At 37.6% G+C, this 23,902-nt stretch overlaps 1 protein-coding gene across 3 annotated transcripts in view; it reads left to right on the plus strand.

Annotated features, from left to right (window-relative positions):
- The window catches only part of LOC114653612 (leukocyte elastase inhibitor A-like), a 76,217-nt gene continuing 52,315 nt past the window's right edge, over positions 1-23,902 (plus strand). Inside the window, exons 1-6 of one of the 3 annotated variants that reach the window (XM_028804017.2) lie at positions 1-136; positions 6,442-6,629; positions 7,758-7,898; positions 12,443-12,560; positions 13,846-13,988; positions 16,988-17,155. In XM_028804017.2, coding sequence (XP_028659850.1) covers positions 6,462-6,629; positions 7,758-7,898; positions 12,443-12,560; positions 13,846-13,988; positions 16,988-17,155 — 738 coding nt within the window. In that variant the 5' untranslated portion in view covers positions 1-136; positions 6,442-6,461. Of the gene's footprint in view, positions 157-6,441; positions 6,630-7,757; positions 7,899-12,442; positions 12,561-13,845; positions 13,989-16,987; positions 17,156-23,902 lie in introns of all 3 variants that reach the window. The other 2 variants (XM_028804018.2, XM_051928854.1) reach the window with 2 other exon arrangements.

Here is a 23,902-nt window from a genome sequence, read left to right on the forward strand (position 1 = left end):
GAAAATGTGGGATGACTTAGTGCGTCGCTAGGCGTGGCCATGTTACTCCACAAGTGTCCCGGACATCAAAAGCGACAGAGAGAACTGGAGAGAACACCGCACAGAACAGATCGCCTGAGGCAAAGTGTGCACAGCTGTAAGTATTTCTGTACTTTGGTACGTTTTTAAAAGTATATACATGTTTTACGGATGTTTACTTGTGGTTCATTTAAACAAACTTCTATTATATAAGTATTTTTTAACAAATCAAACTGACTATATTCAAACAACTTTACGAAATGATTTTAAAACGGTCAAAGAGAAGCACTCAGCTTTTTCTTTATTGCTATGGGTTTCAAGAAATGAGACGTTTCTATTTCAATTAAAAAGAGTAAACTCATTATGGCTGCAAGGTTAACATCAGATGCTAGGCAGTTAATACATCTTGCTGCAGCAATATCTACTTGAGGCTGCAATGTATGACGTCATGCACCCGGAAATGCCAAATTAGACATTGCTGCAGACCGGAGTAAAATGGGCGTGAATATCAGTTTCGACTTCAGCCAATCATATATTAAATTTGCGAACGTCTGGCACAGATCAGCCAATCGAAAATTGAAACGTCGTGGTCAATCACCTTTTGATGTAACAAATCGCCAATCGGTGTTATTTGTCATTCGTGTTCCTCTTTAGCCAATTGCCTTATGGATTCGTAAAAAGAAAGGTGGGAGTAATTTCTAAAGGAGGACGTGTAAGATAATTCCTAAAGGTGGACGGTCAAGATAAAGTGACTGTAAGAGAGTGTATATTCGTAAAATGTATCTGCGAACGATAGTCTACTAGTGTCAATATCTTACACTATAGCACTCTGTAGAGTGCATTATTAAAACTGTAGTGTATTTTTACCACTGTCATTTTATGATTAGCGGTTCTGAAAAAATAATGATAATAAAAGTTTTAATATGAGATATTTATCGTTACTAAACAACGTCTGAAGAAAATTTAAATGAACATAAAAGAACATAACAATACAAATTTGTGTCCGCCTAACTTTTAATGGATTGACGTAGACGTAAGTGTGGGCTCTACTTGATTGAGTCAGTCAGATTAAAACAAATGTTTGACTGTTGTTGGTTTACTCGAATGTCCAAATGAAATAGTCGCCTGTATTTAACAAATCACACTAAAGACGGGCTATAAACGTATTACAATTTTAAAACGTTGAATAATCTGTCAGTTTTAAATCTTTACTTCTATAATACACAACCTTAAAATGTGTTTTATTACTTTCATTACTGTTTATCAACGTTTATTTATTTATTTAAGTATATGCCATTGTAGCCCCTTCTGCCTGCAGATCTGCCTCTGTTCTTTGTTTGCTAATGTGTGTCAAACATTCTGTGGTCTTCATGTCTGTTCTCATCATACCAGCAGCTCTAGTGAGTTTCTTGCCTGTGGGTCTCGTATTCAGTTTGTTTTTTTAATTATATTATGATTACAAGAATATTACAGATCACATACTTGACACTCTCAGGTTCATGTATCAGGGAATAGACAACGTTAAGAAAGCTGGCAATAAAATTATGATTTTAAAGAATCCATTGGCTGTCTTTACATGTTATAAATGTTAAATGTAAGAAACACAGTTATCATAGTGCTAAAAGTCACATTTCAATTATTATTTTTATAATGAAGTTTACTATGTTAAACGAATTGCGAAGAGCAAAAAAGAGTAATAATTTTGCAGTTTTTGTGACTGTGCACCTGTTAATCAGGGTATTCAATTATTTGACTTAATTGGATCTTTATTACTTTTGGGATTTTAAATATCTCTTTAAGATCATCAAATATATGTTTATTATAATACTTATTACTTATGCAAAAGCTAAATATAGAAATTGAAACTTGACAGATGTTTGTTTGTAGTTCATATCTCATTTAGCCTCTAATTGACTCCATCAGGTCCTAGTAGTGTGCTAAACACATCAGCCTGTCTTTAGGGTCTCTGAGACTGGAGGAGGACAGGAGTCCAACTGTACAGCAGGCACTGATGTGTTTCAGCATCACGACTGTTAACAAGATAGAGATGGCAGATATTTCAGCTAGGCATCATCCTGTATGACTATCCAAGCAAAAAGCACATTAAGAGCACACCGAGTGGGTATACTCCAGTAGAACTGATCCCTATGGCCCTGATATAACAACCTGTACAGCTGTAAACGACTCCACTTTACTGGTCATTTTAGCACACACTACACTGAGTCTGTCAAGTCATAGCCATTAAATTATTCAATCTGAACAGCTGGGAATTTATTTTGGCAATGATATTACTGGAAAGGCATTTTTTTTTGTATGTCACATGTTTATACTGAAAAACTGGTTTACATCAGTGTAGTTTTCTATAGGATATACTGTATATATATACTGCTCAAAAAAATTAAAGGAACCCTTTTGAATGACAGTATAGTATCCACTCAATGAAACTTGTGGGCTATTGATCTTGTCAGTTAAGAAGCAGAGGGCCTTGTTCATCAGTTTCAGCTGCTTTGGTGCACTAGAGGGGCACCAATGAGACGACCCCCAAAACAGGGATGAATAGTTTAACAGGTGGAGGCCACTGACATTTCTCCCTCCTCATCTGTTTTGTCACTCGTTTGCATTTGGCTATGGTCAGTGTCACTACTGGTAGCATGAGGCCATACCTGGACCCTACAGAGCTGGCATAGGTAGTCCAGCTTCTCCAGGATGGCAAATCAATACCACGTGCCATTGTGCTGGGAGACACAGCAAAACCTTCTGACAGTCTCTAGGGCATGGAGGAGATTCAGGAGACAGACAGGCAGTTACTCTAGGAGAGCTGGACAGGGCCCCCTCGTAGAAGGTCCTTAACCCATCAGCAGGACCCACCAGTATCTGCTCCTTTGGGCCAGAGGAACAGGATGGGCACTGCCAGAGCCTACAAAATGACCCTCCAGTAGGCAGGCCACTGGTGTGAATGTTTCTGACCAAACAATGAGAAACTGACTTTATGAGGGTGGCCTGAGAGCCCAATGTCCTCTAGTGGCACCGTGAGCTTGATTAGCATTTGCCATAGAGTACCAGAATTGGCAGGTCCACAACTGGTGGCCCTGTGCTTTTCACAGATGAGAGCAGGTTCACCCTGAGCATATGTGACAGATGTGAAAGGGTGTGGAGAACATTATGCTGCCTGACCCTATGCTGGTTCCTCCTGGTGCACAACAATGCCATTGACTGCAAACCCCCCACCCCCTCCCCTTCACACCTGATAAATAGAGTGCTCTCCACTATTATTTGCACCCCTTGTAAAAATCAGTAGGATGTAGAAAAAAATTCCCTGTTTGCTGCACTGAAAAAATTAGAAACATCTGACTTTTAATTGAAACAATTTCATTCAAAGAAAAACAAAGCCCTCATCAAGAAATACTGTAAATATTTTTAAAATTAACATTTTTATAAGGGGTGTCATTAATAGTGGAGGGCACTTTAAATGAATGCCACAATTAAAGGTATGCCACACATGAAGAAAAAATATATATATATTATCAGCATCTTTAAAAGACTGACAGTAAAATCAAAGGGTTCCTCCATAGTCAGATAAAGAGCATACTGAGAGAGAGTAAGAGAAAAAGTACTGAAAGCATATACAATCTAAACTCAAATGTAAAGTTACATAAAGCCTACAGTTAATATTCAATACCGGGTATTGGTCTTAAACTGATTTCTTTTTTTTATAGATTTTTATGCAGTACACTTGCATTATGATCCTTGCAGTGATACAAGTTCTATTTTGTACAGGAAAGGAATGGAAAATTACAGAAATTGTGAAAGAAATTATGTTGAAACCATGATTCACTATTTCAGATTAAATTATTAGTATTTATATTTAATCTTCTTTTTCCATCTTTGCTTCTTGTAATTACCTTGTATACTCACGGATAAGTTCTCCCGCGGATAAGTTGGGGCTTGATTTTACCATATAATTTCCAGTATTTTATAATGTCGGTTGTATAAGTTGAATGCGGAAGACTCACGCTATTGATCCAAGAGATTATGATATGCTAACGTCCATCTGAGAGAGTAACCACGGAGCACACTGCCTTTTTTTTCTATGTATTGTGCCTATGTCACCACGCGGTAATACCCAAACTATTCTGAAGCGACATTTGCACTGTTTTGTGTTTTTTGTATCTCACACCCTCATAAACCTTTATCGTAAGAGCATCCCTTATCTATGATGGAGAATTTGATCCGAAGAAAACATGACGCTGGTTTTAAATTAAAAGTCATTGACTTGGCGAAAGAAATTGGTAACTGCGCTGCTGCAACAAAATTTGATGTTTCTGAGGAACTGGTGCAAAATTGGAGGAGGCAAGAAGATGTAAAAAAAAAAAAGAAAATAATGAAGGGTCACATTTTTGAACAGGCGTATAAGTCGGGGTCTGATTTTATGATCGATTTTTTGGGTTTCAATACCCGACTTATACGCTGGTATATACGGTAGTTGTTTACTGATTTTTAACACCACTCTTCTTGACCCTGAACAAGGGGAAGTCATTCTAAATCTTGGTGGCTGTTCCACTTTAGTGGTTTCCCTCTTCACCAGCTCCAGACTTTTGAAACATCTGAGGTATCTCTTGGTTGTCTGACAAGTTCCTATGTATAGCTAAGTCTAGACAGAGAACCTCTGGTACAACTGCTGTACTGAGATAGACTTCTTCAATTCACTTCTTATTCTTTCCCTAAAGACTGATACTTAAACTTAGAACTGTTTCAACCACATTGAACCACTTTCTATTATGATTGACTGTTTTTCTACTTATAATATAACTGTTAATATAATTGTTGCTTTATTTGTGTATTTTTGAATATTTATTATTAAGCATGATATTCAAAAGAGATTGAACAACAATCATTTATAAAGAAAAGGAAAATAAGATCATAGAAGGTCCAATGCATACAGTATGAACCTTCAGACATGATTGCATTTTCAGGATTACAATTTAAAAATTCTATTTATCTATCTATATATTTGGATTCCCAAGAGGATGGAAGATCCAAAATTTAAGGGGGAATGAAAGGAAGATTGACAAAGTAGGTAAGGGAATTATGACAGAATATATCAGTGTTTTCACAACAGTCCCTGGGTTATCTGAAAAAGCAAAATAAAAAGAGCCTTACAGTTAGATTCTCAGGCTTTAAATTGACAAACTATACTCTTGTTCAATTTGTTTCAGACAAGGGCTAATTTAGCTCTACATTATACTTTGCATACAGTACATCTGTATTGACTTCCTGACGAAAATATACACTCATTGCGAGCAATGTCTTCATGTTCTTCCTCTTGACACATGCTCTGATTATGTCCTTAGCCCATACCCTACTGGACCTGTGTTTTGGCCTATTGATTAATCAATACTATAGCTACAAAAGAACCCCATTGTCCAGGAGCACTTTTTTGGAGTAATGCTGAGTGGAGTACTATTATTCTGTGATCTCTATAACATAATAACTTTTGCAACACTTCTAGCACAAGACATATGGTATTTAAAATTTTGGAAACATTAAATTCACCCAGCATTGAAAAACTCTGATTCAATGTATGACATACATTTTTCAACATTCTCTACAAGTACTCTTTACAGTAATTGTAGACCTCATTTTAGTTGTAAATATTATAGCTGTTATATTTTCTCAAACTGACTACTCCACTTCTCTTGAAGGTCAACAAGAATCTGATTGAATCTCTTTGTTCTGTGAAAATGCAACTGATACAGTACTAAATAGTGGTGTTTATTAAAAAATTTAACGTGTTCAAAATGAAAAGAAATATTATAAATACATGATAATATATGAAGCCATTTCTTTCAAAGAAACACTATTTTCACATAAGAAATGCTAATTAATAGTGTAAGAACTTAGATATTATTCATTGAGCATTAATTGTGTTGATATTTTACATAGCAGGTCGATAACAAATGGACAGTCATTGGGACAGTCATTCATTCCTATGAATTGGTCATGATTTTTTCACATGTTTTTGCTGTATTGGTACGTAATCAAGTAATTGCTTATTTTATTTGGCTATATAATTCTTGGTTTATCCACCCAATTCCTAAAAGAGAGTGCAGGGTATCTTCTTGTATCTGTACACAGGAATGAAGTGCTGTTTCATGGTGTCAGCAGATTCACTATGAAGATGCCATTCTATGAAACCAAATAGAAATTTGTCAATGTTCTTGTCTGTTAAATGTTTATCACAGTATGTCCCAAACATGAACGATTCATCAATTAACTCTTTTTTACCCAGCCTTTGTTAGTGATTTCCACTTTTAGACATGTCCCAGTTGGTTTCTTTGTTATATATTTTTGACAAACTGTACATAACAAAAAAAATAAATAATTGACAATTGACAAGTTTCTTTGTGTTGCATTATTTGACAGATTAGCTCTGACCTCAAGTTATGGAGACTCTGTGCTATGCAAATTTGCAGTTCTCCCTGGACCTGTTTAAGAAGTTAAGTGAGATTGACAAGAGTGGTAATGTCTTCTTCTCACCATTAAACATCTCCACTGCTCTCACTATGGTGCATTTAGGGGCAGGGGGCAACACTGCCACACAGATGGAACAGGTGAGTATGCATGAAGGATGTTCAATGCTAGCACATAAACCCATTTTTAGTCATGAGAATCCGATGGGCTAAAAGATCTTTTGAGTGTTGCATCCTTTAGTTTGATACTGTAAATATTCATTTTATTCTGTCTCTTGACATAACACTGTACACAGATGCTAAACAAGTTTCATAATATTACATTTCAAAGACCACTTAATGCATTTCAGGGTCTCGGAGGGCTTGAGCCTATCCCAGTAGCATTAAAAAAAAAAGCTAGAATATAGCCCTGTACAGGGCAGCTAACCAAGTTAAATATTTTATGAGTTTGTATTTTGAAATTCAGAATTCTCAGCAGTAATAACAGTTTAAAACAAACTTTGGTAACACATGCATTTATCCTACATTTAGTTTACTCCTCTTATCCTTTGTTACATGGCAAAGCCCAGCATTCAATTCTGAGATTACCAGAATGAAATCATTTTTCAAAAAGGTCTTGAAAACAATATCAGCCTTTTCAAAAACACTTACCAAAAAGTGTATACTTGATTATTTTCTCAATATAAATAATAAATAAAATGCACACAAAAGAAAATATAAAGTATAAATTGTAATCCTTACAACGGTTCCTATTGTAGTTTTACTTGATACTGTGTTTGCTTGTTTTGTTAACCATTTCTCTTTCTAATGTACTATATGCTAATATATGATGCAATAATTACATATGCTCTTAAAAACTATAGTTCTTTAATGGCACTTTACTGGGTAGTGTGGTTTCTGGTAAAACTGTTGCTTGAGAAAGAAATATTTAATTCGGGGAAGGGTTCTTTGCAAATAAAATTGTTTTTGTATTCTTTGGATTACCAGCAGAATACTGATAGATCAAGAAATCCTGAACATAGGCTGCATTATTGGATACAGCAAGAGCCTTTTTAAAACTATGAACTCATGATGGGTATTGCAAATCTTTTACCATCAAATTATGGTCATCTATGAAGCCTGTTATTTACCTTTATGGAACTTTCAGGTAGATGGCTCTGTTGGAAACCAGAAATGGTGCCCCTGTGGCATCTCACTGAAGAGCTCTCTACATCTTTTTTTTTCATCTTATTGTGCACTGGCACTGCTTCTTTTTTGTTTGTATTTTAGGTATTACATTTGAGCAAAATCAAAGAGTCTGTACACTCTGAATTTAGCAACCTGATGTCCATTATAAACAACAAGGAATCAACATCTGCACTACACATGGCCAATCGTTTATTTGGAGAGAAGACGTTTCACTTTGCAAAAGTAAGTACACAGACACATTATAAACCAACTTGACTTTATGTGTGAAGTTACTGTTAAAATAGAGCAGATGATGTGGATGTTAGTAGTTTTGATCTGGCACGATTTATGATGGTTTATTACTGGTTAAATATGAAAACAAGTGCTATTTATACTTTTTTTGTTGCATTCTTTGAAATTACTTATGTAATGAGTGTGTTAACATCTATATTCTTACCAAAGCTGACAGTCTGCTGGAGCTGTAAGGCAGAAGCAGTAAACTTGCCCCACCACACAACCCACATACTTGCTTACAGTGTATAGAAAATGTATTTGACAAACTTGTGTTAAAAAAATAAATAAATAAATAAAAAGTAAAGAGCCAAAATGTCAGAAAAGATTGGTGATCCTGGATGGAGGCAATTGATCAAAAATAAAGAAATAACAGAACTAGTTAAGTTTGTTCTATGGCTACACTAGTGCACCTATGTTACTCATTGATCCAACTACATGACATCTTGGGTTTTCTTCAAAGATGTAATTCCTGGACAATTGTCTGATATCTGGGTACCCTACATTGCATGTTTGGGCTCAGGTGGAAAAGTGCATGTGAAGACAACATGTAGACTCACAAACTTCACTGTACTCTGTACATGTGACAGTAATAACCCTATATACCCATAACCACAAGACACAATTTGGGGGACGAGTTTCAATGAAAGTTGGGTGCAGGTTTTTAGAGATTTTTCAAAGGTTGGAAGCGGGCTCAGCAACATTCCTTCAGGTTAAAGTCCCCTCTGCTGTAATGGAAGAGTACAAATGGTTGGTCTGTGGTGTAATCATAGTTTGCTTCCCCAGAATGAGGTTTGTAGTATTCCAGAGCCTGTGACACTGGACTATGTCTAGGAAGTACTGCCAAATTCTATTGCCTATCATATTAAATAATTTGCCATCTCCATTTCTAAATAGTAGTCTTTACATATTTTATTCTTGGGCGATATTATAGTTTTATTTATAATTGTCTGTAATAGTATTTTGCATTCCTGGCATTTCATTTTTATTAGCCTTTTTTTAACATTATTTTATATGTATTCAATAACTATTTTATTTATCTATTCTTAATGTTTCTGTATACTCATAAAAAGGTTCTTTATTTTTTCCCCTAAAAACAAAACAATTTAAAGCTTGCATGCTGTAAATTTGTGAGCTTTTCCTTTCTTGCATAAAGCATCTTAACTCTTCTTCTTTTAACTCTGTTACATTTAAACTTAACACAATATCTGGCACTGTTCTGCTTCTCAAGTCTCTTATGCATGTTTTGTACCATATCTTCTTGCGTGGCTTTTCTACAGTTTTATGTAATATCTATTTATTGTAAAGATTATTTATCAAAAGATCTTTTGAGTGTTGCATCCTTTAGTTTAATACTGTAAATATTCATTGTATTCTGTCCCTTGACATAACACTGTACACAGATGCTAAACAAGTTTCATAATATTACATTTCAAAGACCACTTAATGCATTTCAGGGTCTCGGAGGGCTTGAGCCTATCCCAGTAGCATTAAAAAAAGCCAAAATATAGCCCTGCACAGGGCAGCTAACCAAGTTAAATATGGCAACATCAAAGTTCATATACAGTATTTACAAATTTATTAATTTAATTGTTTATATGTATTTTGATTTGTGTGTGTATTTTTATTTTGTATCTATACTGCATTTTTTGTGTGAATTTTAATTATCTTTTTAACTGATCCTTTGTCTGCTGTTTTCATTATCTACTTAGCCCTTTCTTGTTTCCATTATTGTTGCTTGCATTTACATATTTATTTGTTTTTATTTTTCTAATATACATATTTTTATTTTATGAGTTTGTATTTTGAAATTCTGAATTCTCAGCAGTAATAATAATTTAAAACAAACTTTGGTAAGACATGCATTTATCCTACATTTAGTTTACTCCTCTTGTCCTTTGTTACATGGCAAAGCCCAGCATTCAATTCTGAGATTACCAGAATGAAATCATTTTTCAAAAGGTCTTGAAAACAATATCAGCCTTTTCAAAAACACTTACCAAAAAGTGTATACTTGATTATTTTCTCAATATAAATAATAAATAAAATGCACACAAAAGAAAATATAAAGTATAAATTGTAATCCTTACAACGGTTCCTATTGTAGTTTTACTTGATACTGTGTTTGCTTGTTTTGTTAACCATTTCTCTTTCTAATGTACTATATGCTAAAATATAATGCAATAATTACATATGCTCTTAAAAACTATAGCTCTTTAATGTCACTTTACTGGGTAGTGTGGTTTCTGGTAAAACTGTTGCTTGAGAAAGAAATATTTAATTCGGGGAAGGGTTCTTTGCAAATAAAATTGTTTTTTTATTCTTTGGATTACCAGCAGAATACTGATAGATCAAGAAATCCTGAACATAGCCTGCATTATTGTATACAACAAGAGCCTTTTTAAAACTATGAACCCATGATGGCTATTGCAAATCTTTTACCATCAAATCTCGTCTCGTAGATCTCATCTCTTTATTGCATTTCCTCTTTTTGTTACTCTCTTCCCAGTATTTTTTTCTTACACCTTTCTTTATGTTTTAAATTTTCAGTTTGACATTGCATCCTTTTAATATCTTCATCAATTTTTAAAGTATTTTTGTATTGAGGAGCCAAGTGTATGGCAGCAGATTGAAAGCACAGGAGTTGAGTATGGTACAGCTCAGAAGGCTCAAATTAGACAGATTCAGAATAGGGGGGTTTAATATGGATAGTGAACTTTGGATGCAAATATAACAGAATAACATCCAGATAGTGAATAAATTGGTGTACAGTTAAGTAGTAAAAGCTCTCGATGCAAAGTAAAAATTGAAAACAGACTATAAGTTGAAAACGGAATATAATATTTTTACTATAATAATTAAAGTCCAAACCCATTAATGTAAAGACAACAATACTGAAATATATATTGTGGACTACGCCCCGGACACAGACAGGCAGACATGTTGTTACTCACCACCACACGTTTATTTTACAATTAATATTTACCATCTTAAAGTGCCACCAATCCCCAAACTCCCCCAAAGTCCAGGCCTCACACTCTTGCCTTGTCTCTCTTCAGGCCGCCTCCACTCCTCACCTTCCAGCTTCGTCCTTCTTCCACCCGACTCAAGCACTGAATGAAGGGAGGCGGCCCCTTTTATAATCACCCGGATGTGCTCCAGGTGATTCCCGGCAATCTTCCACCGACACGCCCCAGTGTGGCAGAAGTGCCGGCTGCATCCCCGGAAGCACTCCGGGTGTCCCTGCTCTTTTTCCCCACAGCACTTCCTGGTGTGGTGGAAGTGCTGAGGTCCAGGGCTCTCCAGTCATCCAGGCGCCCCCTGGCGGTGACCACGGGCGGGCCCCTACAAGGATGAGCTTCCATGCTCTGTATCCGTGGCCCCCAAAGAAACCAGGGTGGTCGCCCCCACATGGTCTGAGGAGGGCGTAAGCCCTCTTCTGGTCCTCCTGGGCATCCCGGCCAGGTCACCCCCCCAGCCACCTGCGACACTGCCCCACCGCCAGCAAAGACCCGTCGGGCGGAGCGGCTCGTCCCGCGAGGGCAGCTCATCCCCGAAGTGGGTCCTACTACTCATCCAGGGTCCGGTCCGGCACCCCCTCCGAGGTTTTTGTGCCCCTTTGGTTGGAGTCACCCGCACCTCTGTAGCCTCTGCCAGCTGTGATAGTGCCCCATTGCCAGCAAAGATCCGTCCAATGAAGCTGCCCATCCCCCCAGCCACCTGCAACAATATATATATATATATATATATATATATATATATATATATATATATATATATATATATATATATATATATATATACACAATGCTCCCTCTGTAGTTTCAATTTTGTTTTATGACTCTTCATATTCTGTAATTGCCATATCACATACTACATTGTCCATCCATCTAGATATTTTCATATGCACTCCATCTAATGTAGTGTGTATCTTTTATTTAAAAACACAAAATCTGTTCTTGCCAGCTCTCTCAGTCTGCTCCTCACAGCATACAAAACATCTTTTGTTGCCTTTGACTTTTTGTGCATTTGTTTACAACATCATTTGATGTTTTGAATTATTTCTGTTTCTTTTTCACTTGCATTGGTCAGTCATTAAGTCTACCAGTATTTTATAACTAGCATTACGTAAGATTGTTCACAGCCTTAATTGTTTGTGAAAAGACTCATGATTGTCATTATTTTGGTTGATAATTATACTACTTTGAACATTTTTATATTTCACAGTCTCTCGTTATTACTAATGATTTAGCAGTTCTACAAATTTTTGTAAACTACCTATTCAGAGAGAGTGGCCAAGAAGGAAGAAATAGGGGGTTTGCTTCATACAAATATAAATATCAGTAAAGCGATATTTAATAGGAGAAATATGTCACTTATTACAGCAAGTCATCTGAGATTTTGTCTATTAAATTTCCCATCAAACATACACTATGTTACCAATTCAAAAATGGATATATCACATAACTCATTGAAATACCAACCCTTTTATGCAGAACTTCCTTGATGAAACTAGGAAGTTGTACCAAGCTGAACTTGAAGGTGTGGACTTCATCACTTCTTCAGAATCAGCAAGGCAAAACATTAATGCCTGGGTGGAGAAAAAGACAGAAGGTATAGTATTTTCTCTCTATCTCTCAATATGTAACTCTCTCTCTAAAATCTAGCAATTGGTTTCAATATATATTGTAATATAACAATGTGCATTATTGTACTGACAACTATACATTGAACTTTTCAGATTTTTAAAAATAAACAAAATGGCTACATCCTGTTAATCGGTACTTGAGCTTGTGTTTTAAACTGATAAAACAATGACATTTAAAGTAAGCACTTTTAATTACTTATAACAGTCAAAAAACACTAGCACCTTTCTTGGGAAACTCAATCATAAGTTAGTATTTATATTAGTATAATTCTCAAATGTTTCATTGCTCAATATATATGTTAACAAAGCTTTAGAATTGCTGTTGGTATGAATGAACTAATTATAAGACACTTTATGGATGGCACGCAGTATATATTTCTTTTTTTTTTTGCAAAAAATTGTTTTTCAAGACTATCTATTGGTATCGGCTTCTCTCCATTCAAGAAAAGGAAAATGGAAAGGAAATCTTCAAGCTTATACTAGCAAAGAGATGTAGTATTGTACTGCCATAAAGGAGCAATGGGGAAAAACAGAGAGTGGGCAACACTTTCCTTGGTTTTGTTTATGTCCTAAAATGTCTTTGCACTTCAGATATATTGTGGAAGATATGTGCATTTAACACTCATCCCTTTTGGCTTAATAGTGTATTGTCTGTATGTTGACTCCAGTAGCTGCACTTTCTGTATTGCTGACTTTTACCCATGTTTGTCATGACATAAGAAACCATCTGTCACTCTAATATGGATGGTTAACCTAGCAGTTCCCAAAGTTGTGCAGATGTGAAAGAGACTAGGAGCTATTTTTTTACTAACAGAGTACTAGCTATCTGCCTCTCTAGGCTTCTGGATCCTTCTAAGCTAGTTTAGCTTTGATTTCAGCATCAATGACAAACACTTGTACTGTACAATGAAGACTACACATTAATCTGAAGTTCAGAGTTTCCCACTTTTTCTTTAACCCTGATAGAACTGAAACCAAATGCATACATTTTTATTGGGGGAAAATGTCATTGAATTCAAATCAATAGACTTTGTTACCAAGACGAGACTTAATTGGTGGTTTGACAATACTGCTAGCAAGCAGCTGTGAATCTTTTAAATTATTTTACTGTAAATATTATAAACTCATTTTTGCTTGGATAGAGGAATAGATATTTTCTTGAAAAAGCAATAAAATTAATTATCTCTCCTATTTAAAATCTTCTGTTTAATACACCTTTTGTAATAATCAATACTTGTTAATTTCATGCAGGAAAGATTGTAAACATGCTCTCTGAAGGAGCTGTAGACCCAATGACAAAACTTTTTCTTGTGAGTGCAATTTATTTCATGGGGGACTGGCAAAAAAAGTTCAGAATTCATAACACTAAAGAAGCACAATTCAGACTCAACAAGGTAAAGCAACAAAATTTTTAAGTTAAATTTAATGACTTTCCTGATAATACAGTGGGGATTGGAATTTGAGACAAAATTACTAAACTCTTGCCAACAATGCCAGGCTATTTAATACCTATTATATAGTTTTAATTTTGTTAAGGTAACATATGGTCCTAAAGGTTCAGTGCCAGTTAAGAAGACCATTGGAGTAGCATATTGGTAGAATATACTGGAATAGTTGTCTGGTGTGAGAAATGTGGTGTTTTTGTAGTTGTGGGATTATATCATCCTCTGTGGAGGATGTCTTTTAAGTGTTTACATACTGTATACATGGACTGTTGTTAACATAACGGTGTACTATACAGTGTATACTCTCAATCTAGTGGCTTTAACATCAGCCATGAGCTCCCAAATATAATTTAAATAGTCATATCCCATCAGCTGGTCTTTAAGCCTGGAAAGAGAGCATAGTAATAATTGAAATTATACTGTGACATTTATCATTAGGAATAATGAGAAATAACTGAATCACCTGGGGCCTCATGTATAACGCCGTGCGTAGAACTCACACTATAACATGGCGTAAGCACAAAAGCGGGATTGTGCGTACGCACAGAAAAATCCAGATGCAGGAATCTGTGCGCACGCATACTTTCACGTTCTTCCACTACATAAATCCTGATCAGCGTGAAAAGTAACGCACGTGCACGCGCCTTCTGTCCCGCCCCACCTCCTCCCAGAATTATGCCTCTTTGAATATGCAAATCAATATAAATAGCTTTCTGTGAAAAGACAATGGGAAAAAGCACGGGGGAAAATATAAGAATTTCAGCGAATACCAAGTGGAGGCAAAGGAAAAACGTACCATTTGTTGGTTTAAACAGTGGGATAATCAACAAAAGAAAGTTGATCGAGTGACAGAGTGTCAGAAAAACTCGAAAGATCAAATTCACAAAGTCGCACAGTGCCCGAAATAAAAAAGAAATCACATATCAAAGTTGCTGTAAAAAGGCGAGTCGTAGCCCACCGTCTGAGTGTCATATGAAAGCGTATTAGGGTACAAACAAAAAACATAGGCACACAGTGGGAAAAAAGCACGAAATGTCAACTTTAATCTCGAAATTTCCACTTTAATCACGTAGTTTATTTTGCCATTAAAGTAGAACATCATAAACTTCATCTTAAAATCGTTTATTTTACTAGTTTCTCAAGTAGTATGTTAAATGCTTTGTTCTGTATTTGATCTTCTATGTGCTCTATGTGTGTGAATCACTACGTGCTTCCGTTCTTTCTCTTTCTCCGACAGGACACAGAATGCATTACATTCGAGATATTACAGCTCTCTGAATAATTAAAATACTGAGATGCATACGTGATATCATTTTCATGATGATAGGAATGAAAGCATGTTATTAAACATGGGAACACGGTGGCGCAGTGATTGTTCATATCTCACGCAAGATGCTTGCTGCACCATGTGCGACCTTCGATGAAATAATTTATTACAGAAGTACTGTCTCTTTCAAACATACTAACCTCCAATTCCTGTCCATACTTTTCTTTCTCCAATCGCCACACAATCAGCTCTGTAATAGACGTTAAGCCATTTGTAAGCTTAGAACGCCGATTCTTCAAAACTTTTAAGGAACATTGAAATATCTTCGTAGTACATGTTTAATTATTCTATTCGTCTATCCTTCCAGTGTCACGTCAGCACCAGCAAGAATACAGCGCAAGGCAGGAGCTATCCTTGAACTAGCTATACGCTGCGGCACCGTGTCCTCACATGTTTAATTATTAACAATACAGATTATTTAAATGAAGTTAAAGTTTTATCTGTATACTATAAGCAACATATTTTGCTGCATTTCATCTTAAAAATGATATTGTCATCATACGCGCTTTATAAAGTAGCGCAGGTTGTGCAATATTATAACTGTAGTGTAAGTTTACAGTGAGGTGATTGTACTTATAAGTACAAACAGTTCTACAAGGAGCACTTGATGGACTGATTGAGTGCGTTTATAGTTCTTGGGATGAAACTGTTTCTGAAACGCGAGGTCCGTACAGGAAAGGCTTTGACGCTTTTTGCCGTGGTTGAGGTAGTGTGTACTTGAAACTGTATACCAATAATTCTCTTTCCGATCATCTGCTGCTGTGATTCACACTCAGATACAGTGATATAAATACTCCGAGTGGTGCAGTGAGAGTAATATGGAAAAAGATGATCTGCTGTGGCAACCCTTAACGGGAACAGCAAAAAGAAGAACAAGATGCAGTGAGCGTAACAACGCTAAAGCAGTTATGGTATTTGGAATACTATGGCTATTCCCTGGCCCATTATATTGCTACAGGTTAATTACAATCAGATGCATTACACTAATAAACAATATGCAGTTAATTTCAGTGTATTTATAAAGCCGCGTCAGGAATGTGGAGCTAAAAAAGAAAGGATGAGCACACAGGAACAGTAGTTTGACCATTCTGTGGACCATTATATTGTTACAGGTTAATTACAATCAGATGCATTAAATTTATGAACGATATGCGGTTAACTTCAGTGTATTTGATAAAGCCGTCGCCGTGGATGTGGATCTAAGAAAGAGTAACCACACAGGAACAGTAGCACTGCTTTGACGCTGGGTGCTGCCAGTCCGCAAAACCGAGCGGAGAAATTGCGTACGCCAAGGTATGAGTTACCGTGGAAATGTGCGTGGCTTTACGCCAAGTTTAGGTTTTATACATCGCGATTTGAGCGTGGAAAGGTTCGTACGCAACATTTCTGTGCGTACACACCGTTTATACATGAGGCCCCTGGAGAATACATTTAAATTCTCTATTTTGAATGGATGATCTTATAATGAAGAAATTTTGAGTTTTTACACTACTACTGATAGAGTCATCAAGGTCTTTAAAATTTTTATCATATTTCTTCTGAATATTTAAAGGCTATACTTTCTCATCACTACATATACCTTTACTAACAAGTTTAATATTCATTGTGATTTTTTCCCCAGAAAGACACTACGACAGTGATGATGATGTATAAGAGTGCAAAATTTAACTATGCTTTATTGCCTGATGTAAATGCTCAAATTATTGAGTTGCCATATCTTGGTGGAGATTTGAGCATGTTTGTCCTGCTGCCCAAAGATATTGAAGATGAATCCACTGGACTTGAAGAGGTGAGAATGCATTATGCACTACTTCATGCTTTATTATGCAGGTTCAATCTTTGTGCTGGTGTGGACATCATATATGTGATTTACTGTATGTATCTACTGTATATTTTTAATATTTTAGAAATAATTGGTATAGTTTGTTTTATTCACACTACAAAAGCTATGCATAAAAATGTTGAGAAATGGTATCTGATGTGCCTATCCATAATATTCCCCTAAGAAGACATTCATACAGTAAAACATGTCAATCACAGAATTCTAAAATAATCTACTGTAGGTGTTCTTACCTGCTCATGAGTTTAGACAAATGTTAAGTTCTTACTCACAAGTTTCACTACAGACTCATGTCTCCTAACCAGTGACTGAATAGGAGCATGGACCATTAATCTGACAGTAATTTATTGCTTTTGGTCTAAAAGACCAATTTTATATGATATAAATTAGTTATAAGTTACTGTAATATTTGAGTTAGCTTGATTTACTATTGTCTGCAAAACTTTAGTTTAAATGTAAAAGTAAATTTCTTCCTGTGGGCAAATGACACAGTTTTACCCTGAGAAAGTGTACCTGGGATAGCCTCATCAAAATGCCTAATTACAGAAACATTTTTACAGAGATTCTGCAACAAAAACATGCCTTTCTGAAAATAACTAAGATTCACCATAACATTAGCATTAATTTAATACCAAACACACCTATGAAGATATAACGCATTAAATTACTTCCAGTGATCTAAGAAGTTATAACACTGGTTGACTGTCCATGGGATGGAAACAAACAGAAGTTTATTGTTAATGGAAATGTAATTTCCTCCTGCCACATGCTCCAATTTCCTACACTACTAGAGAAATAACATCACTTGTTTTCTGATAAATGGTTTCTTTAACTTTAGTAAATCACTGTTGCATTAACAGTTGTTGTTCTAAGTCAGGTGCATCACATGGTTTCCAAAATGTTGAGTATTCTTGGGAGATTCCTTTTTTGTGTGGTTAGACTTCTTTGGTGGACTCCAGTGAGGATTGTCTTCCTGGACATCCGGAAAATACAAAAAGAAGCACTTTGTGATGTGATGGCAATGCACTCCCTCTTTGTTCTGCTTACCAGCACTTTATACCCTGGCCCCACAGATTATCAGATGGAGGAAGTGAGTGGGGACCTCAGTATATATGCCCCTGTTTTTACTGATGGAGATGACTGCCTTCTTTGTGTGTTATGGGTTACAGATCTGCAGCAACAACTGGTCTTAATATCACAAATTGCACTGTAGGACTGCTACACACTATACAATTTTATCTTTATTGTGTTGTGCGTAAATTTAAGCAAACACGTCCACTCTATGAAAAAGTAATTATTTTAGTTGCTCACACAGCTGCCAGGCTATTCCTTCTAGAAATGCACACTGTAACAATTAAAGGAAGAAAAAAAAAATCTAATATTATATAAATATATCACTTAACATACGAGGGATGTTCAAAAAGTTTCCACACTTTTTTTAACTCTATTTATTAAGAATTTGAAAAACAAATTACATCACTTTTCTACATAGTCACCCTTGTTTGCAATGCAATTTTCCCAGCATCGTACCAACTTTTTAATGCCCAATTACCACTTCTCGCGCCTTCACTGTTTCCAACAAAAATATTAAAGTATGGAAACTTTTTGAACACCCCTCGTATATAGCCTTTAATGCAGATGTAAGCTCTTAAAACAAGCTATAGTGCATAGTAAGGATGCACATTATCAGAAGAAGAAGATTCATTATTCTTGGATTCAGGTACATATACATCAATACATTCTAAAGCTGGTTGTGGTTCTCTTGTTTTGGAAGAAAACGTCTAAGAGCTGGATGGTAGTTAGATGTTAATGGGACACCATTCTGATTTTAAAACATTGTGACAGATGTTTTCGTCAAAATACATTGATAACTGCTATTTTTATTTCTAATTTAAATATTGTTTGCAAAAAGAGTCCAATTCACAATCCATTACTTCTAGATGTTCATTTTGGAGTCTCAGCTTCTATACCCAAACTGAAACATTCTGAAGCGTTTTGGTTATTCAATTGTTACATTAAAGAATGTTGCACTTGTTGTTCAGCTTAATCAATTTTCTTTTGTTCTTCCGTAGATCTTTAGAACTGAAAAAATCTTGTTTTGCAGCTTAATTAATGCTTAACACTCTCATATACTATTTGACACTTAGAAAAACACTCTTCCTGGTACAAAGTGAATACCCACTTGGTAATTAGAAGTCTGTCTCGAAATTCTGAACTTGCAGATACTGTAACAATATCTCTACTGCGCAGAAATGTCAAGAATCAATAAATTGTGCTGTACCATATGTGATTTGACAAAGAAAATCTAGAGAGGTGCAAGGTAGTGAAATTTGTGTCCCTTGCTATACTTGTTTATTTAGCTACACCAATTAGAAAAATTACACATTCAGAGGTTACCAGTAGACAGTTTAGCTTCATATTTACTTAGATTGCTGGGAAAATTACAGGACACATGAAAAATGTTGTATTTATATTTATATAAATATAAATATTGTGGCGAGTGGCTGGGGGTGGTACCCAGCCAGGATGCCCAGGAGGACCGGAGGAGGGCTTACACCTCCTCCGGACCAAGAGGGGGTGACCAGCCTGGTGGCTTTGGGGATCACAGGAACAGAGCTTAGAAGCTTAACTCTATAGGGGCCCGTGGTCACCACCAGGGGGCGCCCCAATGCCTGAGGAGCCCTGGCACTCAGCACTTCCGCCACACCCGGAAATGCTGGGGGGAAGAAGACCAGTGACACCCGGAGTGCTTATGGGTGCGCAGCCGGTACTTGCTCCACACTGGGGAGTGCCGGCGGAAGCTAATCGGGAGGCACCTGGAGCATGTCCGGGTGTGTATAAAAGCGCCGACTCCCTCCATTCAATGGCTGGAGTTGAGAGTGTAGAAGACGAAGTCTTGGTGTAGATGAGTGGAGGCGGCCTGAAGAAAGAGAGGCATTGTGAAGGGCCTGGACTATGGGGTAATTGGTGCTGCGGCACTGGGGTTTGTGTGTGTTTCACCTTTGTAAATATTATATACAGTAATCCCTCCTCGACCGCGGGGGTTGCGTCCCAGAACACCCTGCGAAAGGTGAAAATCCGCGAAGTAGAAACCATATGTTTATATGGTTATTTTTATATTGTCATGCTTGGGTCACAGATTTGCACAGAAACACAGGAGGTTGTAGAGAGACAGGAATGTTATTCAAACACTGCAAACAAACATTTGTCTCTTTTTCAAAAGTTTAAACTGTGCTCCATGACAAGACAGAGATGACAGTTCCGTCTCACAATTAAAAGAATGCAAACATATCTTCCTCTTCAAAGGAGTGCGCATCAGGAGCAGAGAATGTCAGAGAGAGAAAGAAAAGCAAACAATCAAAAATCAATAGGGCTGTTTGGCTTTTAAGTATGCGAAGCACCGCTGGACAATGCAGCTGCAAGAAAGGGAGCAATGTGAAGGTAGTCTTTCAGCATTTTATAGAGGAGCGTCCATATCCTCTAGGCCAGTGCTCCGCAACCTTTTCTCACCTACGACACACCAAAGTTCTTCCTAGAATTCCGCGGCACATCAAAAGCCAAAATATATAGCAGTGGCGTAGCTGGGGGGGGGGGGGGGGGGGGGGTATGGGGGTGTGGTCCGCTCCGAGCGCCAGCTATTTAGGGGCGTCCAAACTACGGTAGTTTCCTTTTTTTTTTTTTGTTCCTTGAGGAGGCGCAAAAAAAATTGCTTTCAGCTTTGGGCCGTCAAATTTTTCACCGCCCCGGGCAACATGATCTCCAGCTACGCTACCGATATATAGATATTAATTTAATACACAAATTTTACAATAAATTTTCATTTTTTATTATAAGTATACATTTATTATAAGTATACATACATAAAAACTATACTATATTTACTTTTATGCAATCTTAATAATTATTATAACATAATGACTGATTAATGTGATACCTGCGCTTGTTTCAATGAACACAAAAGTTTTATATTCGGCTCAATATTTGACAGCGCAACCCGAAGTTCTTGGTCAAGATCTTTTAAGAATGACCGCTTATCATTTTTAATTAACACAAGAGTTGTTTGTCTTTTTTGGCGTAACTGGGATGGTTTGAATTTAGATGGCGATTTAGTTTACTGGGTGCCATTGCCTCGTTTGATAGTTGATCGCCGCAAATGATGCATTGTGGCTTTGGAGCCGTTTCGTCACCACACCACGAGAATCCATATCGAATGTAGTCTTCGTTGTACTTCCATTTCACAATCTTCTTTGTTTTTTTGCAACACTTGTGCTGGGTTCTTCATCATCTGTACGTGAAGACGAATCTTTTCCACGTAAAAATTTATCCATATTTAAAGGGGTATAAAACTAAATATGAATCACACGAAGAACGTTAACCATACACAATTCAGCAACACAACTAATAGTAATGAATGATAACTACTGTCGCAAGACGAGTGAATGCGACGTAGCACGACTAACACGTCGGCTTGAATTGAATCTAGGTGAGGGCACGGAGCGCTCTGCCTATCAAAGCATACTACGGAGTTGTCTGGCGACTACGTAGGGCCTACGTCGTAGGCGACAGGCGCCAGGCGATGGGATTTATTATTTCAGAGAAAAGACACATACAATTATGATACCTTTAAAAGGCTATTTACGCGAATATTTCATTGCACGTATTCTCGTTATTGTGTTTCTAAGGAGGACCGTTGAAATATTATGTAGTTAGAAAATTGTCTTATTTGACCGCGTCACACCTGTATCGGCTCAAGGCACACCGGTTGCGGAGCACTGCTCTAGGCAAGTGTGCGAACAGCCCTTCTGCTCATACCCCCTCTGTCAGGAGCAGAGAATGTCAGAGAAAGTGAGAGAGACAGAGAAAAACAAACAATCAAAAATAAATACGTGCTGTTCGAGCTTTTAAGTATGCGAAGCACCGTGCAGGAAGCATGTCGCTTGACAAAGCAGCTGCACGGAAGGGAGCATAGTGAAGATAATCTTTCAGCATTTTTTGACGAGCGTCCATATCGTCTAGGGGTTCGAACAGCCCCCCTGCTCATCACCCCCTCCATCAGGAGCAGAGAATATCAGAGCAAGAGAGAGAGAAGCAAACAATCAAAAATCAATACGTGCTGTTTGATCTTTTAAGTATGTGAAGCACCGTGCGGTAAGCATATTGCTTGACAAAGCAGCCACATGTAAGCCCAGCAAGGAAGGGAGCAATGTGAAGGTAATCTTTCAGAGTTTTTTGAGGAGCGGCCGTATCCTCTAGGGGTGAGAGCAGCCCCCGTGCTCACAATATATTTGAGGAGTTTTATTTCATACGTAACACACGCTCTGGTTGGGTAGCTTCTCAGCCATCTGCCAATAGCGTCCCTTGTATGAAATCAACTGGGCAAACCAACTGAGGAAGCATGTACCAGAAATTAAAAGACCCATTGTCCGCAGAAATCCTTGAACCAGCAAAAAATCCGACATATATATTTAAATATGCTTACATATAAAATCCGCGACAGAGTGAAGCCGCGAAATTCGAAGCGCGATATAGCGAGGGATTACTGTATATATATATATATATATACAGTAGAGTCTCGCTTATCCAACCTTCGCTTATCCAACATTCTGTATTATCCGACGTCCCACTGCAAAAAAAAACGCATCAATCGGCAACAAGAACTGCAAGTTGCGAGCGTGAGCGTAGTCTATTTTTTGTTGCTAAGTTCATTTTTTCAGTTAAATTTTTCTGTTGTTTTGTTGTAAAACATGATTACAGTGGATTATGTGGCTGTCCGTCTCTGTCATGCGTATCTCTCACGTGCGTGCGTGTGTGTGTGTGTGTGTGTGTGTGTGTGTGCGTGTGCATGTGCATGTGCGCGCGTAAGTCTCTCGCGCGTGTGTGTGTGTGTCTCTCTTGCGCGTGTGTGTGTGTGCGTGCGTGCATCTCTCTCGCGCGTGTGTGTGTCTGCGTGCGTCTCTCTCGCACGTGTGTGTGCGTGCGTGCATCTCTCTTGCGCGTGCGCGTGTGTGCGTGTGTCTGACTCGCGTGTGTGTGCGTGTGTCTCTCTCGCGCGTGTATGTGTGTGCGTGTGTCTCTCTCACGTGTGTGTGTGTGTGTGCGTGCGTCTCTCTCGTGCATGCGCGTGTGTGCGTGCGTCTTTCTCGCACGTGTGTGTGCGTGTCTCTCTCTCTCGCGTGTGTGTGTGTGTGCATGTGTCTCTCTTTCTCTCGCGTGTGTGTGTGTGTGCGTGCGTGTGTTTCTCTTTCTCTCGCACGCGTGTGTGTGTGCGTGTGTCTCTCTCTCGCACGTGTGCATGTGTCTCTCTCGCGTGTGTGTGCGTGTGTCTCTCTTGTGCATGCATGTGTCTGTCTGTGTCTATCTCTCGTGCTCTCTCTCTAACGCTGCACAGGAAATGCACAGGGAGAGACTGAACACGTGTGGAAATCATCGGTGCGCATAAACTGAAAGGGAAACTGGCTTGCTCCTATACCGAGTGTGTGGTCGTGCACAGAGGCAAAAGTTTGGCGAACTTTTTGGTCATAACCCGATTTGTACGTGTTCAGAGATGTTCGTGAATTGAGGTTCCCTGTATTAGGCTCGTAATGTGTAAAATTACAATATAACATAGTTTGACGTTTAATAGGCTTTTTCTTAACACCTCCCATTATCCAACATTTTCGCTTATCTGATGTTCTGCCGGCCCGTTTATGTCGGATG

This window comes from Erpetoichthys calabaricus, chromosome 6 (genome assembly GCF_900747795.2).
Source record: "Erpetoichthys calabaricus chromosome 6, fErpCal1.3, whole genome shotgun sequence".
Classification (NCBI taxonomy): Eukaryota; Metazoa; Chordata; class Cladistia; order Polypteriformes; family Polypteridae; genus Erpetoichthys; species Erpetoichthys calabaricus.